The following is a 13,909-nucleotide window of genomic DNA, read 5'->3' as shown; positions in this document are numbered from 1 at the left end:
TGCCCGTGCACCACAGACTCTGTACACGCACACACTCTCAGTGCTGCCATTCCACCCCCTGGGGGCTGCCTCCCCTTAGTCACAGAGTTCCCGTTGGGAGGCTGAGTTGCATGGTTTCTGTACCTTCCCCCAGGTCTTGGAGCTCAGCCATGATGACCAGGACAGCGCCTGGCTGCCACCTTCTCGACACATCCACATGGCCATCTCCTCAGTGTCTCCAAGAGCAAAGTCCCGACCTCCCGCCTCTTCACGTTTCCCTCAGCTCAGTCGGCGGCCCTTCAATCTAAAAACCAGGGAGTTGTTTTTACTTCATGTGTTTTCATTTATTTTTATTTTTTAACTTCTCATTTTGAAGTCATCTCAGACTTACAAAGAGTTGCAAACACTCCCAAAGAATTTCGATATACTCTTCCCTAATTCCACACACGTAACGTACCCAACCATAAGGCAATTATCAAGATGAGGGAATTAGCACCAATCACACTACTATCTAATCTACAAACCGTGCACATTTTGCCAAGTGCCCATTAATGTTTTACTCTGGTCTGGGCGGGGAATCGTTTTGAAATGTTTCTCCCCCCTTACCGTCCACGTTTAACCCATCAGCAAGTTCTACTGATTTCCCCAAAGAACTTCTTCCATCCGCACTGAGTACCTCCGCAGCTACCGCTGTAGAAAATGCCGCTGTGGCCTTGCCCCTGGACGCCCGGTGCAGCCTCCTCATCGGTCTCCCTCTGATCCAGGGGTCAGCATAGTGTGCAGTAAAGGGCCCGATAGTAACTATTTCAGGCTTTGCGAGCCATATAATCTGCTGCAACCACTCGTCTCTGCCATTGCAGACAAGCAGCCACCGATTTTTGTAAATAAAGTAAGCATGGCAGTGTTCCAATAAAATTTTATTTGCAGGCGCTGACATTTGATTTCCTACAACCTTCACGTATCACAGAATATTCTTCTTCTTTTGATTTTTTCCAACTGTTTAGACAATGTAAAAACCACCCTTCGCTTGCAGGTGGTCCAGGCCACGACTGGCGGGTCCCCTGCTCTAACTCCCTCCTCACACGACATGCAGCTCACGGCCAGGCCTCTCTTCTGCTTCGACTCCGCGATCAGAACCAAACAAAGCCCGCAGTGTCCGGGTGCCGCACGTCCCTCTCACCGTGCCCCGGGCCACTCGCTCTCCCGCTCACCACGCCCTACCCACTCTACCCTCCTTTTTCAGAAGGTCAAGTCCCCGTTCCAAAGCCTTTGTACACATCAGTCGTACCTAGAGTGCTCTCTTTGAGGTTCCTTTTTCACCTGCATAACTTCCACTTGTCTTTTGGGGTTTGGAGAAGCTTAAACTTCCTAGAGAGTGTTCCGTGATCCACCCCCACTAAAAATATGCTCCCGCTATTATTCTCTGAGTACCGTGTCCTTTTAATTATTTGTTGCCCTTAAAACACTTATCGCATGAGTAATGACGCATCTGGGCCTTCAATTTGACTTCAGCGGAAAGCTCCATGAAGACAGGGACCATGTCGCTTTGTGTGCATTGTGGACCAAGCCCCCAGCTGGGTGGCCGGCATAGTGGGAGTCCCCTGAGAGTCAGCTAAAGGGGTGGGTTCTCCACCAGATCTCCTCTCTCACCCGCAAGAGGGACATCTGTGGACTTCAGGGCAGGGCCCAAACAGCCCCGGGCAGGTTTCCCCAGCAGGACCCCCCTCGGCGCCTGGACCATGCAGGGGCACTTCCGAGGCACCTTCCACTGGGCCGCGCGTCCTGACCGCAGAGAAGCCCTCGCCGAAGGCCCCGCTCTGCAGCCTGCTATGCATTTTCACTCTAATGCCGTCCATCTGCGGCTCTTCCTGCTTTCCAACCCAGAAACAGCCTCCCCCACAGAGGTTAACCCCCCTCCGTGTAACTCTGGGGCTGCCGGAGCTCTTAAAAACGTAGCTGTTGAATCAGAACACTTTACGCGGCTGCCAGTCGGGAATGCTGGGGCGGTGTCCAGAGGCCGTGGAGGGAAACACAGCGGCCCCGTCAGTCCTCTGGTGCAATCCTCCCTCCGCAGGGCCGCCGGAGCTCCCTTTAAAAAGGGTAAATCCGATCTACTCACTCACATCCACCCACTGCCTGTAGGATCTAGTCTAAATTCCGTAGCCCACCTTGCAGGTCGTCGCCATTCCACCCCAACCCGTCTTTCCAGCCTCCTCTTCCCTCGGCCTCCCGCCCGCCATCCTGAACTTCAATAGGCTAGACATTCTAGACTGGAACTGTTCAATGAAGCCGCTATTAGCCCCTTGTGGCTGTTAATTTTTTTTTAATTAATTAAAATTGGATTACATTTAAAAATCAGCTCCTCGATCCCACTAAGCGAATTTCGAGTGCTCAATAGTCATGCGTGGCTAGCGGCTACGGCACCGGACTGCGCAGCCGCAGAACGTTCCCGTCGCTGCCGAGGGTTCTGTGTGGGTGGGCGCTGTTCTAGACAGTAAGACCCACTCCCCGTCTCCTAAAAAGACTCTTTATTTTAATCATATCATTTACACGCAAGTACGCTGTTAGTTTTCTCACATCACAAAAATCTCCTTGACCTATTCTAGACCTCTCCCTAGGGAGAATCACCGAAATAAGTTAGGCGTGTATTCTCTCTGAATATTCTGTGTGTGCTGCACTTTGCTCTTTTTTTTTTAAGATTTTATTTATTTATTTTTAGAGAGGGAAGGGAGGGAGGGAGAGAGAGAGAGAGAGAGAGAGAGAGAGAGACGTCAATGTGCGGTTGCTGGGGGCCATGGCTTGCAACCCAGGCATGTACCCTGACTGGGAATCGAACCTGCGACACCTTGGTTTGCAGCCCGAGCTCAGTCCACTGAGCTACACCACACTTTGCTCTTTTCTTTTGACAGTGGCTTAGAGATCTTCGCAGAAGAGCACAGCTCCAGCTACCTTGTGTTCTAGGTGCTGCAGAATAATCCAAAGCGTGAATGGACTTCAGGTTACTTAACCATTCCCCGCTATGGACTGTTGTTTTTGGCTTTCCCTTATTGCAGACAATACTCTATGCGAACACCTCTGTGTGTTTTTATGCCCTTGCACACGTTTGTCTAGGGTAGATACCCACAAAGTGGGACTGCTGGGCCGTAGGCTGACACCTCTGGGGCTCGGCACACCCACACTCCCGCCTAGAATGCCTTTCCACATGACTAATTGCTGCTCGTCAAGACCGATCAAGTGTCATCGCGGTGTGAAAGGCAGTCTCTGCCGCCTCTCCTTTCCCGTAGTACTTCGTGTCCACATCGAATCGTTATCGCACACTGGGGGCTCTGCCTTATTTACCTTTGCATTCCCAACACCCAAGCACTGGGCTGAGCATAGAGCAAAAATTCAAATGTTTTCTTGATTGGATGAGTGAATGAATAAGTAAACAAACAAGTGAAGGCACCGTGGTTAGGACATTCTGAATACTCAAGGTGACTGAGTCTGTGAATGCTGCGAGCCTGGGCTTCGGACCAATTTGCCACCTGGTGTCCCGAGCCAAACCACTTCTCTAGGTTTCTCTCTATCCTGCCTTCTGACTTTGGGCATCTCATCTTGAACTCTGTTCAAGCCACGCACTCCACTGACAGAGCAGCGTGACTGTGCAGGGGCTCTGACTGTAGAGCATAGAAATCTGAGCCCTGGGGGCAGCCCTACGGGGGCGGGGCTGGCTTTCCAAGGGCAGCTCTGTCTCCTTTTACCCCTTTGAAGTAGCTCCTTATGCTCTGGGGTTTGGTTCATCCCCCCCCCCCCCCACGGTACCTTAGGGGCATTTAAGATCAGCTGCAACATTTCTGCTTCATGCTTACAGATTGGACCCAAGGGAAGCCAGCTGTTTTATACCTGGCACCCACTCCTTGTGATCTGTTTTCTGAGCCTCTCTGTGACCTGACTTCCCCAGATCCCCGCGCCTGGCTTGCAGCCTTTGTTTTTAATGGGGTTTTAATGGGTGGCTCCTGTCATTAATTTCATTCTTGTGTTTCACACTCTCTGTCCAGGTGCCTAAAGGCCCCCCAGGCACTAGGTGGGATGCTAACAGATTTTAAATAGTACAAAACGCCCAGGCTGTCATTAGGCACCGCCCCCGCTCCTCTCACTTGAAGTTGTTTTACAATCGTTAATTAGCCGCGGCACATGGCCCATTTGGGAGGTCAGTCCGGTCACCTGTCCTGCTTTATAGAGGTAGAAACAGAGATATGGAGAAAAGGGACGTGTCCAAGCCCCAACAGAGAGTGGGTGTTGAAACTCCTTTCAGAAGCACATCTTGTTGGGTACACACCCTTGTGGGAGCCAACCAAGGCAAGGACCCACTACTCTGGTACCATTTGCCATGCGGCTGGAAGCCTCAGCCCAAAGGTGGCGTGCCTTGCATGCCTCACAGGCATCTTGGGGAGGCAGTTTCACCATCCCACCCAGACCGCGGAGCGAGGCCGCCCTCAGTGGCTAAAATTACCACCTGAAATTACTCCCATTCATTCTCTTCGGGCCTTTTCCATTTTATGAGCGAACGGATTTATCTGCATAAAGAACGCGTCAGTGATTCCTCCCAAAGAAACATAATTTGCTATTTTTAAAGATCCCATTTTAAAATCCGCGTACACGTACTCACACCCCTCTGGGAATGTGTGTGTGTGGGGTGGGGGGCGTGGTGTGCAGGGTGGGTAGGGAGAGTACGTGCTGTGGAGAGAACAGCGTGACCCTGGGCTTCCCAGAGCACCGGGCCATCCCCCTGGGGGCGCACTGCTCTGAGCGCACCCGGGACTCTCCAACCCGGAGCGAATTTTCGTCCTCTGGATCCTCGGAGTGCCCCGGGCGTCCGACCCGGCGGGCCTAAGCCTGCTCTCGCTTGCCAGGTGGAGGGCATGGCCTCTGGGTCACCAGCTCAGGAGCTAGCAGGAGAGGAGGGGAGGCGGAGCAGGTGGCGATTAGGTCAGCTTCGGAACATTCTTGGACCGCTTCAGTGGATATAAATAACAGACGGCAGTCTTCGAAAAATGCCGAGGTCGGGGTAACGGGTGAGGAAGAAGGGATTTAGGGTGGGGTGGCATCCTGGCGATCTGGAAAAATCCACCAAAGTCGGTGACTGACAAAGGCGGTGGAGGAGCGAAGGCATTTAAGAGTGAATAGTCGCACAAAGTCTGGGAATAAGAACACGGAGGGGGAGGAGCTCATGCTTTTTTTGCCCCACCCCCACCGCGTGTCTGTCCCAGGCCTCAGAATGCGCCTCGGATTGGCAGGCAGGGCTGTGCTTTGAAAGGGCATAGCTTTGGAGTCCTGGCCCTGCCCCACTACGGATTTTACGCAAGCCGCTGAAGGTATCTGGCCCTCAGTTTCTGCATCTGCACAGTGTAAATTCTAATGCTTACAAGGGGATGGTTGTGAGCTACGCCGGAGCTAACGTCTAAGAAATCTGTGACCTGCAAAAAAAGTAAGGCAGTGTAGCCCCCACAGGGCCTCCCTCCAAAGGCTGTCCATGCGGGCCGATCCCTTCCCGCTCCCACAGGTCTCTCAGACTCTGCAAAAGCAGGGGAGGGGCAAAGCTGAAATCGGACTCCCTGCAGCGGCTCGGCGCCACCCAGGAGAGTCGCCCCCGGCGCTTCTCGCGCGCGAGCCGCGACCCACCGCCAGCGCCCCGGCAGCCGCCGGTTGCCACGATGCCGGCAGCCCCTGCGCCCGCTGTTGGACTGTGGGGTTGGGGCCGCCGCGGCGAGGAGAGGGCGGGGCCGGGGGCTGGGCTTCCCGGGGGAGGGCCGGCGCGCTCCGGGAGGCGGCGGCGGGGCCCGGGAGCGCCAGGACTCAGGCTCGAGCGTGGCCTGACCCCCCTCACCGAGGCGCGCAGGAGGACGCGGTGAGTACAGCTAGACGGGGACCGTGGGGAGGCGGTGGCAGGAGCGCCGGCTCGAGCCCGCCCACTCCTCCGTCCCACTCTCGAAGTTTGCAATGGGACCGACTTCTGCCTCGGGAGCCCCCGGCCACCCCATTCTGTGCGAGGGTGGAAAGGGCTGCTGCGGAACCGAGGGGGTGCCTCGTTTGCGGCGTCGCGCACCCTGCATTTTCCCAGACCGGCCGAGGGGAGGGGGTCGTCGGGACTGGAGGGCCATACCATCTCCTGGGGCTTCTTAATGGCCCCAGATCGCCCTGGGGCCCTAGAAAGGGGAGCCTTCGCTCCCCGGCAACCCTTTGCTCTCTGCAAACAGCTCCAATTCGTGGGGCTGCTGCCCGGGCCACCACCTGGAGTCCATGCCCGGACCCCCCTCCCCTCGGCGGTGATCGGCCAGCCCCACCCCCGCCCAGACCGAGTTCAACAAGTTTTGCCAAGAAGTCCTAGAACCTCCATTTCTAGGCCTGGCCAGGCAGCTCCGCATGGGCTCCGTGGGCTCCGAGTTGTGCAGCGCCCTGCGGGTAACAGGGACCGGTTGAAGGGCGCCGTCCGTAGTGTTGAGACTAGAGCGCGGCAGCCCCTGGGCTGGGAGATTTGGTGTGGAAGTTCGGGGTTTGGAATGCGTCATCTGGGAACAGGCACCTCGGCTGGCAGGTCAGGTTTCCAAAAGTGCCCCTTTGTTATGCCCCTCCCTGGCCCTGCCTCCTCCCCTTTCCCTGCGCCACCCCCCTCCCCCAACCTCCCGGGCCACCGACTCCAGCCGCTGTAGTCTAGGTGTCCCTCTCTGGACCAGTCTACCGCCCCCTTGCGTGCCTTCAAATCCTAGGGCTGCCGGCCTACCGGGAGCGGCTGGAAGAAGAGGCCCTTGGGCGCAGCCTGTGACTCAGGACAGGATGGATGGGCAGGACGGAATGGCAGTGCCCCCTCCCAAGGGTTTGCCCTCAGCTTCTGGGAAGGGTGGGGGCTGGTCTGGGCAGCCGCCACCTATCCATCCACCTATCCGCCTCAGGCAGGGAAGTGGGTTCTTCCCTGAACCCCAGGATTCCCTACCTTGGCCCAGGCAGCTATGAGGAGACCCTGCCAAACCCCAGTGGACTTCTCTGGGCCCAGTAGGTGCTGACCCCCTGGGCTGGGAAGCTTGCATTATCCGCTTTCTGAGCCTTTGCCTGTGGCCTGGGTTCTGGGGACCCATCTGGGTCTGTGCTGAGGTCAGGAGGTACTGGGTGCTGGCCCACCCCTACAGCTAGATCCAGCCCGGGCTGTGGGGCCTGGCTGTGCCTGGGGCTCGGGCCTGTGTTTGCTCTGGGAGGCCAGAGGGAGCAGTGCCAGCCCTGCACACACAGCTTGCTCTGTTCTGGGGCCAGAGAGAGGGAATGGGTGGGGGGCCGCTCTCCCGGGAGCTGGGAGCACGGAGGCTGGAGCCGGCAGGGGCCAGGGCCCCTGGACGCCTGACTGGGGCCGCACCGAAGGCTTTCGACTTACAGCTGCAGCCTGCTTCTCTCCATCTGGTTGGAAAGTCCTTTCTGGGCAGATGGGACAGCCTCAGTGGGAGGCAGCAAGGTGACCCGCGGAGGACCCGGTGGGGGGCTGCTCTGCCCTGTGTGCGGCACCTCTGTCGCAGGCCTGAGCTAGTCTGTGGGCCAGCCTTTCTCACAGCTGCTGTGGCGAGTGGGTTTCCTGGTCTTCAGTGGGATGGCGCGTTTGTTTTCTTCATTCAACTGCCAGCTCCAGCGCCCGGAGGACCCCAAACTGGACCCTCTGGAAGTCTCTGTCAATGACTGCAGGGAGATCCTGTCCTGTCAGCTGCAACCTAGTGGGATTTATTCCCTGACCGAGGGGTCAGAGCAGCTATGGGAATGCGGATGGTGCACGGGGTGTGTGTGACTGTGCAGAAGATGCCTCCGTGTGAGTTCGGAAAAAGGGGTGCAGGCTCACCAGTCTGGAGGGGAGCACAGTGATGAGGCCCTGCTTCGGGGGCAGCAGGCCCCTTCTGCCCTCCTTGGGCCTGGCGGTGTCCTCTGGGCCCGCTCAGAGGTGGAAGCGATCTAAGGGGCCGAGTCAGTGCCCTCGGACAGCTGGGACCCCGTGCAGAGGCAGGAAGGGAGTGACCGTGTGCCACTGCGTCCTCCGGCCCCTGGGGTGGTGGCTGTGGGTTTGGAACCTGCCTTGTCCTCTGGAGAATACTCATAACTGGCCAGTCACTTGTGTGACTCCCTCATGCTGCCTCGGACTCTGGGCTTTGTGAGGGCGGGGCTGAGTTGCTCGTTACCCACAGAGCCCCATGGGACCTCGGATGCTGTGGAACAGGGTGGGTGTCAGGCCCCTCACGCTGCTGTTTGCTCATTGCTTGGGGTGAGAGTTACACCAGCCCTGGCACAGAAGCGGACCAGGAGGCGGAATTTCCATCTTAGGAGGGAGCTGAGGCTCCATTAGGAGGGGACAGTGAAAGGCACTTGCTCATGTTTCTTGGCTAAAGTAGGACTCTGGTCTCTTGGCTGTTAGTCCTTTCCAGCACAGGGAGCTACTGGAGTACGAGGGTGTGGCTGGGTACCCTCTGACTCGGCCTGGTCTGCAGAAGGGTCGCCCTGTTGTTCAAAGAAAGGCAGCAAGAACCCAGCTTGGGAAGGCGTCCTCTTCTCTCATCTGCGGTCAGGGGCGTGGGGCCCTCTGCCCACCACCCACCCCCGCCTGCCATCTAATCCCCAGCTGGATCGTGTGACCTGCCTGGCATTCTCCTGGCTGGAATCTGGCGCTTCTGACAGCAGTTACTATATTGGGGGAGCTGGGCACCGCCCTGGACGCTCTAGGTCCCAGCCCTCACCCCCTGCTTTGCTCTCATTAGCTTCACGGCAGAATCACTGTGGCAGCTTTGAGAGGTGGACAGCCACGACCCTGAAGTGCTCTCTAGGCTCCAGGTACATGGGGTGAGGTGTGGGGGAAGGGCAGGCCCAGGGCAAGAGAAGGAGCTTTGAAACTGCCATCCTTGACCGTATCCCGGCGCCTCCCGGGGGCCTCCTAAACCCTGCCTGCTAAGTCCTAGCTGCAACAGCTCCTTGGATGGTAGGGATGGCAGTGGGAGCAAAGCCTGGGGTCTTTTCCTATCCCTGAAAGCATATGTCCAGCTTCTCTGCTTACCTCCGCACTCCACAGCCCCCATCTGCCACCATTCCGTGCTGCGGGGACACCATGGCTCCAGAAGAAGATGCAGGAGGGGAGGCCCTAGAGGGCAGTTTCTGGGAGGTGAGCAGCAGGGTGCCCAGTTTGGGGGTGGCACTGAAATGCGGGCCCCCCTCCTGGCCCCCGGGCCCAGCCACCTGTCCAAGGGAGTTGTCTAGCTGCCAGCCGCAGCCCTTGAAGGGGCTTCTCCCTGGCCACACTGCCCTTTCTGTGTATGCCCCAGGCCGGCAACTACAAGCGGACGGTGCAGCGGGTGGAAGACGGGCACCGGCTGTGTGGGGACCTGGTCAGCTGCTTCCAGGAGCGCGCTCGCATTGAGAAGGCCTATGCCCAGCAGCTGGCCGACTGGGCCCGAAAGTGGAGGGGCGCTGTGGAGAAGGGTGAGCGAGCATTTGGGCCCAGCAGGCAGTGGAGGGCTGCCAGTGTGGGGAGATCAGGCAAGGTGGCTTTTTTCTGCACCTCTTGTGGGAAGGGCTGCCTTCCCCTCAAAGGGAAAATCCTCCTGGTAATTCTCACGGTAGTGCTGTTCGAGTTTGCAAAGCCCGGTCGTGAGTTATTTTGAGATTTCTGTCAACGCTATGATGGAGACAGTGCTGATCTGCACGTTTTCTAGAGGGCAGTCCGGAAGTTCAGAGAAGCGAAGTGACTTTCCTGAAGGCACACAGCTAGAAAGGACTTAAGCTTGAGCCAGGCCTTCCGATTTGGGATCTTCCCACCTTAACAAGCTGCCTTCCTTGGGGATAGACACCCGCTGGTCCTTCTGAGGCAAGAGTGTAGCGATTTATGCCACAGCGTGGGGCTTGAATCTCAGCTCCCTTGTAGTTGTAATGCTTTGGGCAATTAATCTCACTTCTCTGGGCCGCCATCTGTTCTCTGGTTAAAAGTTGATCACGACACTGTCTTCCTGGTGGTGGATGAGGCAGGGATTCGGTGCGATCTGGTCAGTCTAGGCACAGAGGAGGTGTTCAGTCAGCAGCAGCCGACACCGTTGTTCATCTTTGTGCCCCTGCCTCGTGCCTGGCCCCAGAACAGCACCCGGAGAGAAGGGACGGGCTTGTTTCTGGAGGCATCCCGGGCCCGGCCCAAGTCCCATGCCTCCCTGCAGGTCCCCAGTATGGCACGCTGGAGAAGGCCTGGCATGCCTTCTTCACCTCGGCCGAGCGGCTGAGCGCACTGCACCTGGAGATTCGGGAGAAGCTCCACGGGCAGGACAGTGAGCGGGTGCGTGCCTGGCAGCGGGGGGCTTTCCACCGGCCAGTGCTGGGCGGCTTCCGAGAGAGCCGGGCTGCTGAGGACAGCTTCCGAAAGGCCCAGAAGCCCTGGCTAAAGAGGCTGAAGGAGGTGAGCCTGAGGGGGGGTGGGGGCGGATGAGCATCAGAGGCACGCCCCTTCCTTAAGTCCACGGGCCTGGCTCGGTGAGCAGGGTCTGGAGTTAGCCTTGTGTGTCCCAGGTTGAAGCTTCCAAGAAGAGCTACCACGGAGCCCGAAAAGAGGAGAAGACAGCCCAGACTCGGGAGAGCCACGCGAAAGCAGACAGCGCGGTCTCCCAGGAACAGCTGCGTAAGCTGCAGGAGCGGGCGGACCGCTGCACCAAGGAGGCTGAGAAGGTACTGGCCCTGGCAGCAGCCGGCCCAGTTCTGCTCCCTGAACGCCTTTCCCAGCCCCCAGCACCCTTCCTGCTCTCATTTTCACCTGCCACCCTCTCTCCAGATTACCACTTAAAGGAGGAAGCTGAGAAAAGATGATGCTTTATCCAGAGAAAAAAAACAGTGCATGTTCAGGCATTGGGAGGGTTTACTGGCCGAGCCTTTCCAAGCTCTCTTCCTTTCCCACCTGGGACAACTTCTCACGTCGTTTGCTCTGCCAGAGTGCCCTGTCCTCCAGGTCTGCATATCCAGATCCTCCCATCCTCCGAGGTGCTGCTCTGTCCACCTCCTCCATGAAGCCTTTTCTGATTTCTCCCATCCCCCACCCGAGTGAGAAGCCGTCTCTCTTTCCTCTCTCCACTCTCCATCTCACCTTACTCTTGCTTTTAGCCTTCCCTCACCAGACTCCTAAAGCTGCTGTACCCAAATGTCACCTCTCTTGTTAGGCTGCTGGGATTCTAGGGACAGGAACCAGGTCTTGTGACTGGTTGCCCCTGGTGCCTAGCCCAGGGTTCAGCCCATGGCAGGCACTCAGTAAATAGTAGTGCAGTGCTGAGCGGAAGAAGGTGTGGTGCTGACCGGGTCCCCTCCTCTCCCACCCAGATGAAAACCCAGTATGAGCAGACGCTGGCGGAGCTGCATCGCTACACCCCACGCTACATGGAGGACATGGAGCAGGCCTTCGAGACCTGCCAGGCCGCTGAGCGCCAGCGGCTTCTCTTCTTCAAAGATATGCTGCTCACCCTACACCAGCACCTCGACCTCTCCAGCAGTGAGAGGTGTGGCCCGAGGGGTGGGTGTGGAGATCTGGGTCATGCAGGGTCTCTCCCATCTCCCCTGCGCTCTGGCTGGGCTGAATGAACTTGGGGGCTACGGATGCCCAGGGCTTCCTAGTTTGAGGGTTGTGCCTCGGGCCACAGGTTCCACGAGCTCCACAGAGACCTGCATCAGGGCATCGAGGCAGCCAGTGACGAGGAGGACCTGCGCTGGTGGCGCAGCACCCACGGGCCAGGCATGGCCATGAACTGGCCACAGTTTGAGGTATGTGTTCCGGGTGGGGCTGGTGAATGTGGTTTGGTGGCCCTGGCTGCCACCACAGCCTGCAGCCCAGCCTGACCCTAAGCACTGTCCCCCACAGGAGTGGTCCCTGGACACACAGAGGATAATCAGCCGGAAGGAAAAGGGTGGCCGGACTCCTGATGAGGTTACTCTGACCAGCATCGTGGCCACAAGAGATGGCGCTGTGCCCTCACCTCAGTCCCCCGGGTCCCCAGGGTGAGAGCCAGGCACCCAGCCGTGCAGCTCTGGCCCCTGCCCCACCCTCCTTTCCTTCATTCTTTCACACCTGCGGCGGGTTGAAAACGGGTGCCAGGGCCCTTAGGACCGACTTAGTGGCTGTAATGCCAGTTTTCATGGTGGTTTAGATTTGCCAGGTGTTTCCCACATTCCCTCTCATCCGCTGCTCACATCGGCTGTGTGGCAAGCAAGCAGAGCACCTAAGCTCACAGGCATGGGTGGCAGAGTTCAGACTAGACGCTTTCAGTTCTTCCCCGTCTGCCTCTCCCAGGGTTCCTTCAGGGACGAGCCCTTGGCCTTGGGTCCTAGGCTCCATGGGTTGTGTTCCTTGTGCCCTGAGCCTGTCCCCCTTCTGTCTCCCCTCTCCAGCGGTGGGCAGGATGAGGAGTGGTCAGACGAGGACAGTCCCCGGAAGGCTGCCACTGGGGTGCGGGTGCGGGCACTCTATGACTATGCTGGCCAGGAGGCTGATGAGCTGAGCTTCCGAGCAGGTACCCAGGGACCCCTTTCCTGTGCCTTTCCAGACTTCAGCCTCCCCTCCCCCATTTACTATCCTGAATAGGGGTGTGGTGGAAAAGGGAAGCCAGACACTTATTTCTCAAGGGCTAGTTCTCTGACTATGAAGGTTGTGATGGGTCCAGTCTGCAGGGGTCAGAGTGTCTGCTCTGAAAACCTCTCAAAACCACCATCTGGGGCCTGACTGCTGCCTTCAGGGTCTGGGGTGGGTGGCTTGCTGACTTTGACCTCCCTCTCCTGAGCCATGTCTCTTCCCCTCCTGTCCACTCCCCCTCAGTCCTTGACCTAATTGCAGGAATGGGGCTAGGCCAGGGCAATTGGCAATGACCAACCCCTCTTCCCCCAGGAGAGGAGCTGCTGAAGATGAGTGAGGAGGATGAGCAGGGCTGGTGCCAGGGCCAGCTGCAGAGTGGCCGCATTGGCCTCTATCCTGCCAATTACGTGGAGTGCGTGGGGGCCTGACTGCCCTAACGGCCCTTCTGCAAGGTTTCTCCACCCTAAGAAGAGCCCAGCTTCTCCTGGATGGCTGGACTGAGGGTCCCGAATCATTGTGCCCCTGCTGTCCCTCTAGGAGGGAGGAAGTCCTAGGAGCCAGGGAGGGGAGGGGCTGTGTCTAGAAAGGAAAGGGCCAACTGAGTCTAGGCTGAGGGTAAGATGGGGAGGCCAGGTGACAGAAGGGTTCAGGGATACCTGGGCCTCCCCAGGAGTGCTTGGTTCTCCCCAGGAGCCCTTGGTTCTCCCCAGGAGCCAGGGACCTAGTTTCTGGCCCCTGTGTTTTGGGGTTCCTGGGGTGGGCTTGGGGTGAGTGTAGTTCTGGGCTAGCAACACTCTCTTGTGGCTTGTTAGTGTGTATTAAACTTGAAAAAAAAAAGCATTGTCAGGCTTGTGTGCGTCTTTTTTGGTACTCCATCCTTGCCTGCAGAGGGCGTCGGGAGAGAGGCACTGAGAGGAGGTCGTTGGGCCTAGAGTTTGTGTTATGGGGGCGGGGGTTGGGCAGAGGTTGCCAGGTGATACCTGCTCTGGGACCTCGGGACCCTGACCTGGGGTGGAAAGGGCTGGAGATTTGGCTTTGTGTGAAGCGGTCAAAGCTGGAGACTGGGTGCTGAGTTCACAGCTGGGCCCAGCCCGTCTCTTTTCCCGCTCAGGCCGGTGGGATCCCGAGTGCTCGGCAGGACTGTTAATCATTACCCAGCCGTCGGGAACCGGTCTCGCAGCCCACGCCTCCTGGGAGGTGGCTCCGCCTCCCGGGGGCAGCGCTCGTGCGCGGCTCGGCTGGACTGGAAGCTGTCGCGCAGCCCAGGCAGCGGATTGGCCGCGGCGCGCCGCCGCGTGGGTTCCGGTGACTATTGTGGAGGTGGGGCTGTGACGTTTCTGC

The 13,909-nt window shown here is 58.1% G+C and overlaps 1 protein-coding gene across 4 annotated transcripts; it reads left to right on the top strand.

Moving 5' to 3' along the window:
- Positions 1–5,311: 5,311 nt before the first annotated feature.
- PACSIN3 (protein kinase C and casein kinase substrate in neurons 3) lies at positions 5,312–13,405 on the top strand. 4 transcript variants are annotated; one of them, XM_045825621.1, is made up of 11 exons: positions 5,312–5,333; positions 8,742–8,814; positions 9,050–9,139; positions 9,300–9,456; positions 10,182–10,417; positions 10,528–10,683; positions 11,326–11,501; positions 11,643–11,763; positions 11,861–11,997; positions 12,388–12,509; positions 12,881–13,405. In XM_045825621.1, exons 3-11 carry the CDS (start codon positions 9,086–9,088, stop codon positions 12,994–12,996), a joined length of 1,275 nt encoding a protein of 424 aa, XP_045681577.1. In that variant the 5' UTR covers positions 5,312–5,333; positions 8,742–8,814; positions 9,050–9,085; the 3' UTR covers positions 12,997–13,405. The 4 variants fall into 4 exon arrangements, with proteins under 4 accessions (XP_045681577.1, XP_045681576.1, XP_045681575.1 ...); XM_045825620.1 differs by having other exon boundaries at positions 5,317–5,446; XM_045825619.1 differs by lacking the exon at positions 5,312–5,333 and adding an exon at positions 5,712–5,866.
- Positions 13,406–13,909: the final 504 nt, after the last annotated feature.

Source organism: Phyllostomus hastatus, unplaced genomic scaffold, assembly GCF_019186645.2.
Source record: "Phyllostomus hastatus isolate PE091 unplaced genomic scaffold, TTU_PhHast_1.1 phas_scaffold_585, whole genome shotgun sequence".
Classification (NCBI taxonomy): domain Eukaryota; kingdom Metazoa; phylum Chordata; class Mammalia; order Chiroptera; family Phyllostomidae; genus Phyllostomus; species Phyllostomus hastatus.
The sequence above is the reverse complement of the archived record's forward strand: the minus strand, read 5'-3'. Positions and strand labels throughout refer to the sequence as shown.

Excerpts from the sequence above, each read along its gene's own strand:
- PACSIN3 (XM_045825621.1), top strand. The coding sequence starts at position 9,086 with ATGGCTCCAGAAGAAGATGCAGGAGGGGAGGCCCTAGAGGGCAGTTTC. Across the intron at positions 9,140-9,299 it reads TAGAGGGCAGTTTCTGGGAG|GCCGGCAACTACAAGCGGAC; the intron begins GTGAGCAGCAGG and ends TGTATGCCCCAG. Across the intron at positions 9,457-10,181 it reads GAGGGGCGCTGTGGAGAAGG|GTCCCCAGTATGGCACGCTG; the intron begins GTGAGCGAGCAT and ends GCCTCCCTGCAG.